The 12,807-nt window shown below is 38.5% G+C and overlaps 2 protein-coding genes across 2 annotated transcripts in view; one reads left to right on the top strand and one right to left on the bottom strand.

Annotated features, from left to right (window-relative positions):
• The window catches only part of MED12L (mediator complex subunit 12L), a 345,920-nt gene that overhangs the window by 105,003 nt on the left and 228,110 nt on the right, over positions 1–12,807 (bottom strand). The window lies entirely within an intron of this gene.
• On the top strand, positions 2,412–5,985 carry P2RY13 (purinergic receptor P2Y13). The gene is made up of 2 exons (XM_023232119.2): positions 2,412–2,493; positions 2,971–5,985. Exons 1-2 carry the CDS (start codon positions 2,446–2,448, stop codon positions 3,985–3,987), a joined length of 1,065 nt encoding a protein of 354 aa, XP_023087887.2. The 5' UTR covers positions 2,412–2,445; the 3' UTR covers positions 3,988–5,985.

Raw genomic sequence — 12,807 nt, 5'->3', positions numbered from 1 at the left:
TTGTCACCCTATCTATGGCTTACTCGGAGGCAGGGAGTGAGGCAGGTTCCAAGCATGGGCTCTGGAACCAGACCCACCGTGTGACTTTACAGCAAGTTTGGGTTGCATGATTTGGGGAAAACGGCTTAACTTCTGCATTTCCTTTTTTCCCTTCTCTAAAAATGGGACCAATCTCTGGGGATTGTTAAAGATTAAATGAGATGATATAATCACTTAAAACAGTATAGCTAGTGAGACTTTACTGATTTTTAACTACATATCCTTAGAGCCCTATAGGATCTTAAATGTTTAGTTTATTCTCATTTGATAGTCTCCTAGCTTCTGGGATCTTTCACTGTATCTTCTTCGATTCTTCTCTCCTTTCGTGAGACATCACCATACATATGCACAACATTCCAATTTTCTTTCAATTTCATTTAACAAGAAACTTACATGATACCTACCACATGACAGACATTATTCTAATCACTGGGGAATGTTCACTGATTTTATTCTTTTAACAACAGTGTAAAGCAAATATTATTACTTATTTTTATTATAAAGATAAGGCAACCATTTCATAGTGAGCATAAGCAGCTTGCCTAAGGTCACAAGAAAAGAAAGAATCGGCAAAAGGAATTGAGCCAAGGCACTCTGGCGCCTAGCCATTCTGCTGAGCAGTTCTCAGCTGTGCCCTCAAGGGCAAAAGGCCTCCCCAGCAGGCAATGGTACTGCTGCAAACTAAGGAAAAATCAGCTAATACGTAAGAAGCACAAACATATAGAAATGAATGCTCTATTGGATATTTACTGTGGTCAAACACTTTGACATCTAGCACATTTAAGAGAATCTATTTCCATAACTCTAGAAACAGGCACTGTAAGTCAGTTCCTCTTTGCAAAGTTTCCCACATTTCAGTGTTTTGAAATTTGACCAAGAAGTGATTTCCAGTGTTCAGATTATGAAATTATCCTGCAGAGAATTTCTCTTGTTTAAAGAAAAACGATTCCAGATCTTCCTTTAGATTACGGATCTGGGGCTATAGGAAAATTAACAATTAATTTTGCAGGTTAAATTTCTCTACTTAAGAAATAAAGGATTTTTTTTTTACCTCTGCTGAAGCAAACAAAAAGATATACATTTATGTTTAAGACATACATGTATGTTCTGTTACATTAATCAAATCTTGAATCTATACTCCCAAGGATTAATTTATTTCAGTCAAAGAGAAATTTTTCAAACTGTGCCATTATTGGGTAGTCTAATCAAAACTATTGGACATTGTATTGCCCATATTTTAAAATGTCCAGGGGTATATTAAGTTTTTATTCTCAGAATCTAAAGCCAAGTCACCCAAACAAAACTTTGTGATCAACCAATGCTACAGTCTCGTCTAACTCCATGGTAACACTTGTGGCAAGAAACATGAAATGAAACTCACCATGGAGAACTCCACATCCTCCATAAGATCTCCTAATTTCCACTTTTCCTATGCCTACCTGGCAAGTAGATTTCGGCCAAGGACAACTTTCTCTATGCAAAAGCACCAATACATCTTTCCAAACTTGAAGAGAGTTAAAGGAAAAAATGGACAGATACTGGCCCAATGTTAATTGATGAAATTCCTGAAGTCCTTTACACTCATAATGTACAAAGTACAGAAAAGATTTCCAAAAATGGCTCTCTACTAAGTGAAAGAGTATAATATCTCTAACCAGATTTGCAATTCACTCCCATGACAATGGGACTAAAAGTCACTAAAAGTGCCTCCCACATGTCAAGCACTATTCCAAGCAATCGATTCATTCTTAATAACACAGTGAGGTAGATACTATTTTCAAACCCATTACATAGATGAGGAAATTGAGACATAGAGCTGTTGAATCATTTGTCTATAATCTAATCACAGTTAATTGGTGGAACTGGGATTCTAACTCCAAAAATCTGGCTCTAATAGTCTTTACCTCTTAGAAAACATCATGTTAACTCTCAGAGATCTCAAAACCAGAAGACTAAGACAAGTATCTACAAAAATAAACGTACTGTCCTCCTGAACACAAATTACTGGAAAATCCAGTTTACAAGGATACAGAAGATTATTCTGTCCAATTTTAAGTAGTCTTATTCTCCTACTTGATTGTAATTTGGGACTATTTTCTTCATGTTTCTACTTCCCACTATATGCAAGAGGCACTCAAAAAGTTCACTGAACATGCAGATCAAGAAGATAAACTTCAAGAAAGTTATGATGAGGAAATTTAGAGATAATTGCAAATAAGCTTCTTTATTCAAGTCACAGATTAACAGTAAGAAAATTTGAACTAAAAGAGAGTATTAGCAAATGGCCCAAAGGTCTGAATACGAAGAGGTTCTCATGGGTCACATTACATAAGTAAAAATAAGGAAGGAAATCCACTATAAGAAAGCAGAACATTTGCTTCACATGCTCTTTTGTAAGCTGAACTAATGACTGCTGCAAGAAGAAGACACAGAAAACTAAGTATCCTCCCAAAGGTGAATTTCAATTTTTATTATGAGTGTGCTTGCTTATATAAAAGGCAGAATATGCTTAAGGGAAAAAAGTGCTTTAAAGTTAATAGTCTACAAACCATAGTTTATGAGCATAAGAAATTACATAATTTACAGCAATCTGATGTATTAGTAATAATTAATAATGTATTATTATCTCTTAAACAGTGTTTTGTTTTATGGCTAACAGTAGCACCTGTGAATGAGGTAGAACCTGTTATTTGGATTTCACAAGGATGTGAAAGTAATGGTACTGTTAAAAGTACCAAAAATGTATTCTATGCTTTAAAAATTCTAGCCAGAAAACAGTATTTTCCTTCTCAACACATCTATTGAAAGCGTTGGATAAATGCAGGATGTTAATATGCTATAAACCTAAAGTCTGTTTTTTAAAAATCGCCTTTGAAAATCATGAAGGGATTTTTGTTTTCTTTTGTTTGTATATATGTTTATTGGTAACAGGTGACACTGGAAGCAATGAACACCACAGTGATGCAAGGCTTTAACAGATCTGAGCGGTGCCCCAGAGACACTCGGATAGTACAGCTGGTATTCCCAGCCCTCTATACAGTGGTTTTCTTCACTGGCATCCTGCTGAACACTTTGGCTCTGTGGGTGTTCGTTCACATCCCCAGCTCCTCCACCTTCATCATCTACCTCAAAAACACTTTGGTGGCCGACATGATAATGACACTCACACTTCCTTTCAAAATCCTCTCTGACTCACACCTGGCACCCTGGCAGCTCAGAGCTTTCGTGTGTCGTCTCTCTTCAGTGATATTTTATGAGACCATGTATGTGGGCATCGTGCTGTTAGGTCTCATAGCCTTTGACAGGTTCCTCAAGATCATCAGACCTTTGAAAATTATTTTCCTAAAAAAAACCGTTTTTGCAAAAACGGTCTCGGTCTTCACCTGGTCCTTTTTTTTCTTCATCTCCCTGCCGAATATGATCTTGAGCAACAAGGAAGCAACACCATCGTCTGTGAAAAAGTGTGCTTCCTTAAAGGGGCCTCTGGGACTGAAATGGCATCAAATAGTAAATAACATATCCCAGTTTATTTTCTGGACTGTTTTTGTCCTAATGCTTGTGTTTTATGTGGTTATTGCAAAAAAAGTATACGATTCTTACAGAAAGTCAAAAAGTAAGGACAGAAAAAACAACAAAAAGCTGGAAGGCAAAGTATTTGTTGTCGTGGCTGTCTTCTTTGTGTGTTTTGCTCCATTTCATTTTACCAGAGTTCCATATACTTATAGTCAAACCAACAATAAGACTGACTGTAGACTGCAAAATCAACTATTTATTGCTAAAAAAACAACTCTCTTTTTGGCAGCAACTAACATTTGTATGGATCCCTTAATATACATATTCTTATGTAAAAAATTCACAGAAAAGCTACCATGTATGCAAGGGAGAAAGACCATAGCATCAAGCCAAGAAAATCATAGCAGTCAGACAGACAATATAACCTTAGGTTGACAACTGTACATAGGGTTAACCTCTATTTATTGATGAGACTTCAGTAGATAATGTGGAAATCAAATTTAATGAATAAGAAAAGATTGGAATAAATGCTCTCTTACACTATCCTAGTGCACAGAAAAGATTACATAAATTTTAACTCCACATAGATCTATTCATAAGCTGAATGAACCATTACTAAGAGAATGCAACAGGACACAAATGGCCACTAGAGGTCATTATTTCAAGAGCATTTCACTTTAACACTTTGGAAAAGATTAAGGAGAAATGTACATCCCTACAAACCTCCCATCCAAACACCTTCTCACATTCTTTTCCACAATTCACACAACACTACTGCTTTTGTGCCCTGTAAATGTAGATATGTGCTGGGGGGGGGGGGGGGGGGAAGCTCAACTCCTGAAGTCTGTTGTTGAAAACTGCAGCCAGGGGTTGAAAGGGATGCAGATTTAAAGAGTCTGAGGAACTGAAGTGGGTCAGCAAGACCTCTGAAATCCTGGGTAAAGGATTTTCTCCTTACAATTACAAACAGCCTCTTTCACATTACAATAATATACCATAGGAGGCACAAGCACCATTATTAAGCCTCTTTGCTTACACCTTAAGAGTGTACAATTCAAGTGTGACAATGCTGTGTTAACTATTCTTTGGAATTCTCCTTTTGTCCAGCAAATACTCTAATGATGGTTAAACATGCCACCACTCAGCAATGCCTTCTTGGCATTGCCACAACCCCTATGCCCCTGTCCCACCCTCCTGGTTAAAACTAATTACTTCTACTGTTTGGGTGTGTGATAGGGTTCTCAATGCAGATCCCCCTTTTCTTTCTTTTTTTTTTTTTTTTTTTTTTTTGAGACGGAGTCTCGCTCTGTCGCCCAGGCTGGAGTGCAGTGGCCACAGATCCCCCTTTTCTAGTTAGCTATATTCTTGACTGCATCCCCTAAAAATGTTAAAGCTTCTTGAGAGACAGATATGCCAGGTTTTCTTGGTATCTCCCACAATATGCCCTCCAGTCTATGGCCTACAGATGTTTAAATAGAATTGCTATTCTTGATCCACACAAAGATGGAATTGCCGACCCATAATCAGTAACATCCATATTGGGAGCTTTTTCAAAGGATGGTGACCTGCTTGTACTTATTTACCTTGGTATTTTTTCTTGCATCCTTTTGTGATTCAAAAAATAAAATGCGGCTTTCTGAAATGATAGATAAGAGTCTACATCTTCTAGAAAAAATACAGGAAGGAGTAGTTAAGCTCTGTAAATGTGCCATGAGCTCCAACACGAACATCATAAGGTGAAGCCCACGTCTTCTTCCATGGCCTCAACAGCCCTAGAACTCGTCTACCTTTCTGGCCTTACCTCCTAGCTACTTACCCATCTCTTGAACTTTATACTCTTGTATACATTTCTAAGTTTCAGAAAATGCCATGCTCCATTCTGGGACTACACATGTATATTTCCCTCTGGTACACTTGGAAGACTCTTATCCATCTGTGAAACCCTATGTTGCCATCACTTCATCCATGAAATACTACCTGGCCAACATCCCACCATCACCTCAAACCCAATCACCCCCTCCTCGGTATGCTGTCACACCTATATTAATAAATTTATCACATTGTATTGTAATTATTCCGTCACCTTTGTATCTACTCTTTTAATAACCGATGTATATTTTTGAAAGGAGAGACTGTTTCATTGTGCAATCAATAAATGTTTGATAAAATAAAGCCCATTTGGTTTATTTTATGTATTAGAGAAGCAAAAGGGAAGCCAATTCTCATTGATCTTTTTATTATCCAAAGACAAAATAAATTTATTGAAATGAAAGCTCAAGCTCTCTCCAGTTACTCTCCCGTAACATGTATGTAGGGCCTGAAAATTGTGGTGCTCCTGGGTTCAGTAGTGAACGATCATGACAACAGCAGATCGTGGAATAGCCAAATGCAAAGTTTCAAAGCTATTGACAAAATCCTTTAGCTATGTACCACTGATAATGGTTAAGTAAAATGTGTAACTATAGCATATAAGAATCATCGTTAGAAAGTACTCTTGATGTCTGATCATCATTCTCTCAAATAAAGGAATTAAATAATCATTACTACTAAGGATGTCACTAAATCTGTATTACCTCTACTGAGTACATTACACAGTCACAAGTAGACTATAATCTTGTAAAGAACTGCATGCAAGCTACCTTTGTTAAACAGTGAGGTATGTTTGGTGGGGTAACCTATGTATTTTGCCTCTAATGACATTTTCAATCACTACTTAATGTGGGTAGACCTAAAGTATACAATTTTTAGGAAAGATTTTTCTAGATAAATTCCAAAAGCAAATCTGTCTTCCATAAATACAAATACTTCATTCCATTATAATATTCCACTCAAAGCAGAGTGCCTGATCTGTAGAACAAAATAATCTATTGTATCAAAAACTTGGTGAAGAGGCATAGTAGAGATATCTTAAAATCACATTCACAAAATGAAGAACTTCCTAAACTAGCGATCACAAACACTAAGTTCTAAAATATTTTTTAAAAAACAAGATGCTACAATATAGCCATAAATGATATACCAAAAAGAATAAAAGAAAACAGTAGCTTTGGATAGAATATGTGAGCTCAGAATACAAAAGCTTTTCATCAAAAGTTAAAAGTTAGTTAGCTTTTCATCAAAAGTTGAAATGTAGTTAGCTTTTCATCAAAAGTTAAAATGTAGTTACTTTTATAAATACATAGGATAAGATCTTCCCAATAACCTTCAAGAAAGAGCGGGGTTGAAGGGAGTGCAGTTCCCATTCAGAATTGAGAAACATGGCAGAATTATTGAGAAACCAAGGAAAGTAACTGTAAAGTGGGAAAGATGAGGCAGAGAACAAGTGAGAATTCTCAACTCATAGAAGCCAAAAGGTAGACAAAGTCATTATCTCATAACTTTAAAAGAATCATTCAATCTTATTAATCCCATTATTTATTACATTCCATATCCATTTAAAAGCTTTTCCTTTCATAACTTTCCAAGGTATTCTTTCTAAAATACTTAAACCTTACCCCGACATAAACTGTATTCCTTCAGCAAGTGAACAGATCAAAGTTCACACGGATATTAGCAGAATATCCAGAGCAAAAAAACCCAAAGCCAGTATTATCTATTATTTAAGAAAAAAACATACTTAGAAGACAGTGGCCCTACTAAGGAAAGTGCAGAATTTACAAATCATTGGAAGTACCCAGAAACATATCTCAGTATTTGAACTTTTACATAGAAACCAAATGTAGGTAATATGAACACAGAACACATGTGCCATATTAGTTTGCAAATTTTAGTGGCTACCAGAATCGGTTGGAGGGAGTCTCAAAATACAGATTGTCAGAGACCCATCAAAACGACAAAAGCAGTATATCTGTCTCCTTTAATAATCCCAGGCAGGCTATGCAATGCTTATTATCTTCATTTTAGAGATCAAGAAGTTGAGAAACAGAAAGGCTAAGTAACTTGCATGAGGTCACACAGCTTGCCATCTGCAAGAATGGGGCTTTAATTGAGACGTGGCTTCTAAGCCCATATTCTTAACCACTGTATTTACAACCTCAGATCTAATTTTCTCAAGAGAATTCACAATTCCAGTTTCCCATGCTATAATTCCTGTTATTTACAGAACTTCCGTAGCCACCCCCACGCTCCCTGACCCCACAAAAACAATACATTTCTGTGTGGGTAGTAACCAGCCCAGATGCTGCTAGGTCTTAAGCCCTGACCTAGAGGCTAACGAGAACCTCCCAGGATCTTACCCAAGCAGCTCACACTCATTTCCTGAATGCTTGCTGTGTGCCAGGCTCTTTACAAAGATTATCATCTTTCTAATTCTTACTACAATCGTATGAGACAGATACTACCAGGCTCTCCAGTTAAAAACAGGAACAAAACTGAAGCACAAAGTAAACATACACCTTGCCCATGGTATACATCACTCACCAACAAATGGGGCAGAGCTGGGACTGAAACCCAGGCAGGTGGTATCAAGACCAACACCTCAACTGCTCTGGTCACCACCTCTCTGTCATGTCACACTTAGCAAAATTCCTCAACGGCCCCACTAGGGAGAATGAGGAGGAGGTTTCTTAGAGGGGAAGAGAGAAGTCTCAACATGAATGGGCTTCAACAACCTTGGTGGTATGAATGATGCAATCGTGGCACCTACGATTACTTCAGGGGTCCCTCCAGCACTTGAGAGCTCAGGGGGAGTAAAATCCCCAAGAGTGGATTCATTTGTTCATTTAGCCAGTCATTCCTTCATCATCATCTTGGGTACAGGACCTTTTGTGTCTCTAGAAGGTGAACACCGGTAAGGAGCACAGATGATAATGACTTGAGATGTGGTAAGAGGTGTGAGAGAGACACCACAGAAGTTCAAAGGAACAGGTAATTAATTCCACATGGAGAAAATGAAGATGGGTTCACAGGAGATGGAAATTTGAACTGGAACTTGAAGAAAACAGAGCATTCAAAAGGGAACCCTCCGGCACAATGAGCAGTTTCAAGGCAGGCTCAGGTAGGTGTGGAACTGTGTTGTGGTTGGACCCTCGTGAGGGTTGCAGGGGGCCTGAGCCTGCACCACGTGACATAGGGAATACATTTGGGACAAAGATGCAGGACTGTACAGCCAAGCACTGTACTGGGACATCTAGTCTTCACTAATGAGTCACTGAAGGTTTCTAAGGTGAAGAACCACATGTTCTGGGCTGTGCTTTAGGAAAATCAATTGACCAGCTATAGGATGATTCTAGACTGAAGGAAGAGCCAGTGGGGCCAGGTTAATTAAAGAGGTCTTCCATGTATGCAGGTAAGAATCATGGGGAAAACATCTGACATGGACCTTCCAGACATTCTCAGGAAGAGAGGTTTTAAGGTCAGAGTCCAAGACCATTGAAAGTGGGGGACTCTAAGTGAAACATGTGATTAATATGTAAAACATATTAGCAATGGGATCCATAATGCCTCCACCCCCTTCTCCTCTAATTGAGGGTTGACTTCTCTCAGGATCGTTAGCTTGAATGATCTGCTAGGTCATCATCACAGAAGCAGATTTGGGATATGTTCCATTTGAGGCATCAGTGAGACAGCTAGGGTCAAAGAGCCCATAGCTGGGCCAAAACATGGACCTTGGCTCCAAAAATAGAAATAGACCAGAGGTGGAGGGAATAGTCTTTTTTGAGACAGGGAGAGAAAAAGGAACGAGACGAGAAGCCCAGAGGCTATACTACACAAGTCTCGTGGTCAGAATAGACAGAAGAGGAACAGGGGATGATGCCTTGGAACTGGGAGGGGCAGGTAGTGTTAGCGAATTAAAAGAAGAAACAGGAAGTCCAGTGTACTGAATACCAAGGAACAAGAGAGATTCAAGGAGGAAGTGATAGCCAACAGAATCATACACTCTAAAGAAGTCAAAAGTGATGAATCTACAACTATAAGGTCAATGAAAACTCTGAAGTGGAGGTGGGGTGAGCTCCAGTTTGTGAATGAGAAGTGAGGAAGAAGAAGCAACTATTATCTTCCCATAATGGATAAGTCAGTTTAAAAGAGTTCCATGGGGGGCCAGATGCAGTGGCTCACACCTATAATCGCAGCACTTTGGGAGGCCGAGGCAGGTGAATTGCTTGAGCCCGGGAGTTTGAGACGAGCCTGGACAACATGGTGAAACTTCAACTCTATGAAAAATACAAAAAAAAAAAAAAAAATTAGCTGGGTCTGGTGGTGTGCACCCACAGTCCCAGCAACTCAGCAGGCAAAGAGGTGGGAGAATCACTTGAGTTCAGGAGGTTGAGGATGCAGTGAGCCATGATCACACCACCGCACTCCAGCCTGGATGACAGAGCAAGACCCTGCCTCAGAAGACTTCCATGGAGAAACAAATCAGCTTTTATGTTAGTTAGGCTTTTCCCAGGGATTTCTATGAACATGTAGAGTAGTTATTTCCTATGCTATGATGTGCAGAGTGAACATGCTCCATGTGAAATAGCAAACAGAGAAGTACAAATCAAATAGTCGGGTGTAACCACACAGGCAAGAGAACCCAGCCTTGGTCAGAAATTGGGTGTACCACTATTTTCAGTATCCATGTAACCTGGGTTTCTGCTTCCTTGCCTCCATTCTCATTCTAATATGAAGTCGTTATAGAAAAAAATAAGATGGGAAGAAAGGAAGGCAGGGGGAGGAGAGATGGGGACACTAAGAGAAAATGGTAGGAATGGAAGTTGAGACAGTTGCGAGGAGTGATAAAAGGGAAAGAAAAAGGCAAGATAATATGAAAGAGAAAGGAAACTAAATTTAAGACTTAAAGAAGTAAACCAGTTCTTTAAAAATTACGTAACTTGCTGAGCATGTGAACTTTTGCCACTCTTATAATACAACTCAAACTGACAAATATAACATGCTGAGGCATAATAATAGAATGTCCACCTTTATTTTTAAACTTCAGTTTAAATGTTAAATGTTTGTATATGACTTTACTTACTGGTGTCGATCTTAAGTAATTGTATCTAATGTATTTCTGAAGGGTTTTATAGCTTTGGGTTTTTTTTAATATTAGCTTTATGTATTGACTTTATATCATATATACATATAATATCACTGGTCTTTAAATCTTTCTTTTTTTTTTTTTTTTGAGACGGAGTTTCCCTCTGTCACCCAGGCTGGAGTGCAGTGGCCGGATCTCAGCTCACTGCAAGCTCCGCCTCCCGGGTTTACGCCATTCTCCTGCCTCAGCCTCCGGAGTAGCTGGGACTACAGGCGCCCGCCACCTCGCCCAGCTAGTTTTTTAGTATTTTTTAGTAGAGACGGGGTTTCACCGTATTAGCCAGGATGGTCTCGATCTCCTGACCTCGTGATCCGCCCGTCTCGGCCTCCCAAAGTGCTGGGATTACAGGCTTGAGCCACCGCGCCCGGCCATTAAATCTTTTTTTTTTATTCTATTTAACTGCACAACTGAGTTTCCTAAGTCCAAAAATGTCCAAACTATGAGTGAAGGAAACTTTAACCTGAACACAGTAACCCTACTGAGATGACCTCCCTTCTCTCCCCATATATTCTAACCTCAGCTTTTATAGATTCCCACAATTTCAGACAGTCTGGAATAAAGAAGTCCAAACTTCCTCCTTTACAGGAGAAAAAAAAAAATGTCAAAAGTATTTCAAGCAATCATCAGTTTGTCACTAATAGGAAACCAGGAGCTTTCTAAAAGCAACCAAAATTATGGATATACCTTAACTTCTGAGTTGAGGCATATCATTCCAACTCTACCATGCATCAGACACCCCATTCATTCACTTTCTCTCCCTTCACCTTCTGACAAAAGACAAACTGCTCCTGTTTCCTTAAATGCCAACCAAGTTCCAAACACTGTGGAACTACCCTGTATATATTTACCCTGAATAGATTACCTCATTTAAGCTTTACAACCCTACATGTCAGGCATTCCCATGCTCATTTTCAGAAGAAGATATGCCTTGCCCAAAGTAAAAAATGCTACTAAGTGGAGATGCTCCAAATTGGAGTTTACCTGACCCCAATCACTAGTCTTGTCACAGCCGGACACTGCCTCTCGCACAAGCAAGATTTACAAAGCAATGAGATAGATTAAGTTGCCTAATATAGAAAGGAGTATCAGTAAAAGGACAACAGTCAGAGATGCAGCCTTATCTCCAGACTCAATCTTCCAATCATCTCCCTTCCCTTTAATCAAATGAAGTTCTCATACCAGAAAAAGGTGTTTTGCGTAAAGCAGACCTGATAGATACAAATAATTTCAAATGACAGATTAAACACAGTAATTCAAGCATAGGGACCCAATGATACCAATCTTATCAAAGGACTGACTATTAAAGGGTTTCTGATAATTATACTCAGCACAAATTCTCAGCTACTGGATGTGAGCCACAATTAGAATGACTTGTGTACAGAGATGGAACAGTAAGATTTGGGCAAAGGTTTTACTATAATCCTTGTTGTGTGTTCCAGCCACATGGAAAAGACCAACATGGGCATTCAAGAGAGATCACCTTGAGCTATGTTGCAATTAGATCCCTGCTTGTCTTTGTTTTGTAATAATGAGTTAGTGTTACTATAAAAGACTATGACGCCCTTTATATGTGTATTTTCCTTGAAGAAGAAACAGATACGTCTGAGACTAGTGATACAGAAAAATGAGATTATAACACAAATACTATGCCTACCAACACCAGAAGGAAAAACTGTCCCCAGGTCCACACCAATGCCAAAAAGCCAAAGAAAGAAGGGAGGAAAAAGTCATATGCCATGGAGAAACCACTAGAAGACCTAGGTTAGCCTTGGTAATACATTTGTTCAATGTCTCATACCAAGAAATTGAGGATTCAGAATAAAGAGTTCATTTCAGGACTGAGAAAGGCTTACGAGTAATCTTACCTAATTTTAATTCCAGAAGATGTGACACTTTTTCTCCTTGAGCGCCCCTGTCTCTTTAAGAATATACTTTGAAAAAAATCAATAAAATTACAGGAATCCTCATTTGAATTGAAGCCAGTTTGTTGTATTTTGAGTAGAAGAGTTATGCTATGCAGACTCTGCCATTTTTCATGATGATTCATAAATAATAAATGAGGTACTGCTCGTAATTTGACATTCTACTGTTGTCAGTAAATATGTTGGGGTGGGGAAGAGTATATGTGAAAAACAGCAATAAGTTATAAATCTAGATGAAATCTAGTTAAACAATTCTTTCAATTTGTTCATAGTCTAAATATCTTTAAAAATAATGTTAGAAGGAAAAAAATC

This window comes from Piliocolobus tephrosceles, chromosome 2 (assembly GCF_002776525.5).
Source record: "Piliocolobus tephrosceles isolate RC106 chromosome 2, ASM277652v3, whole genome shotgun sequence".
In the NCBI taxonomy this organism is placed as follows: Eukaryota; Metazoa; Chordata; class Mammalia; order Primates; family Cercopithecidae; genus Piliocolobus; species Piliocolobus tephrosceles.
Note: the sequence above shows the minus strand (reverse complement) of the source record. Positions and strands in the feature narration are given on the sequence as shown.

Excerpts from the sequence above, each read along its gene's own strand:
- P2RY13 (XM_023232119.2), top strand. The coding sequence starts at position 2,446 with ATGACTGCTGCAAGAAGAAGACACAGAAAACTAAGTATCCTCCCAAAG. Across the intron at positions 2,494-2,970 it reads AACTAAGTATCCTCCCAAAG|GTGACACTGGAAGCAATGAA; the intron begins GTGAATTTCAAT and ends TATTGGTAACAG.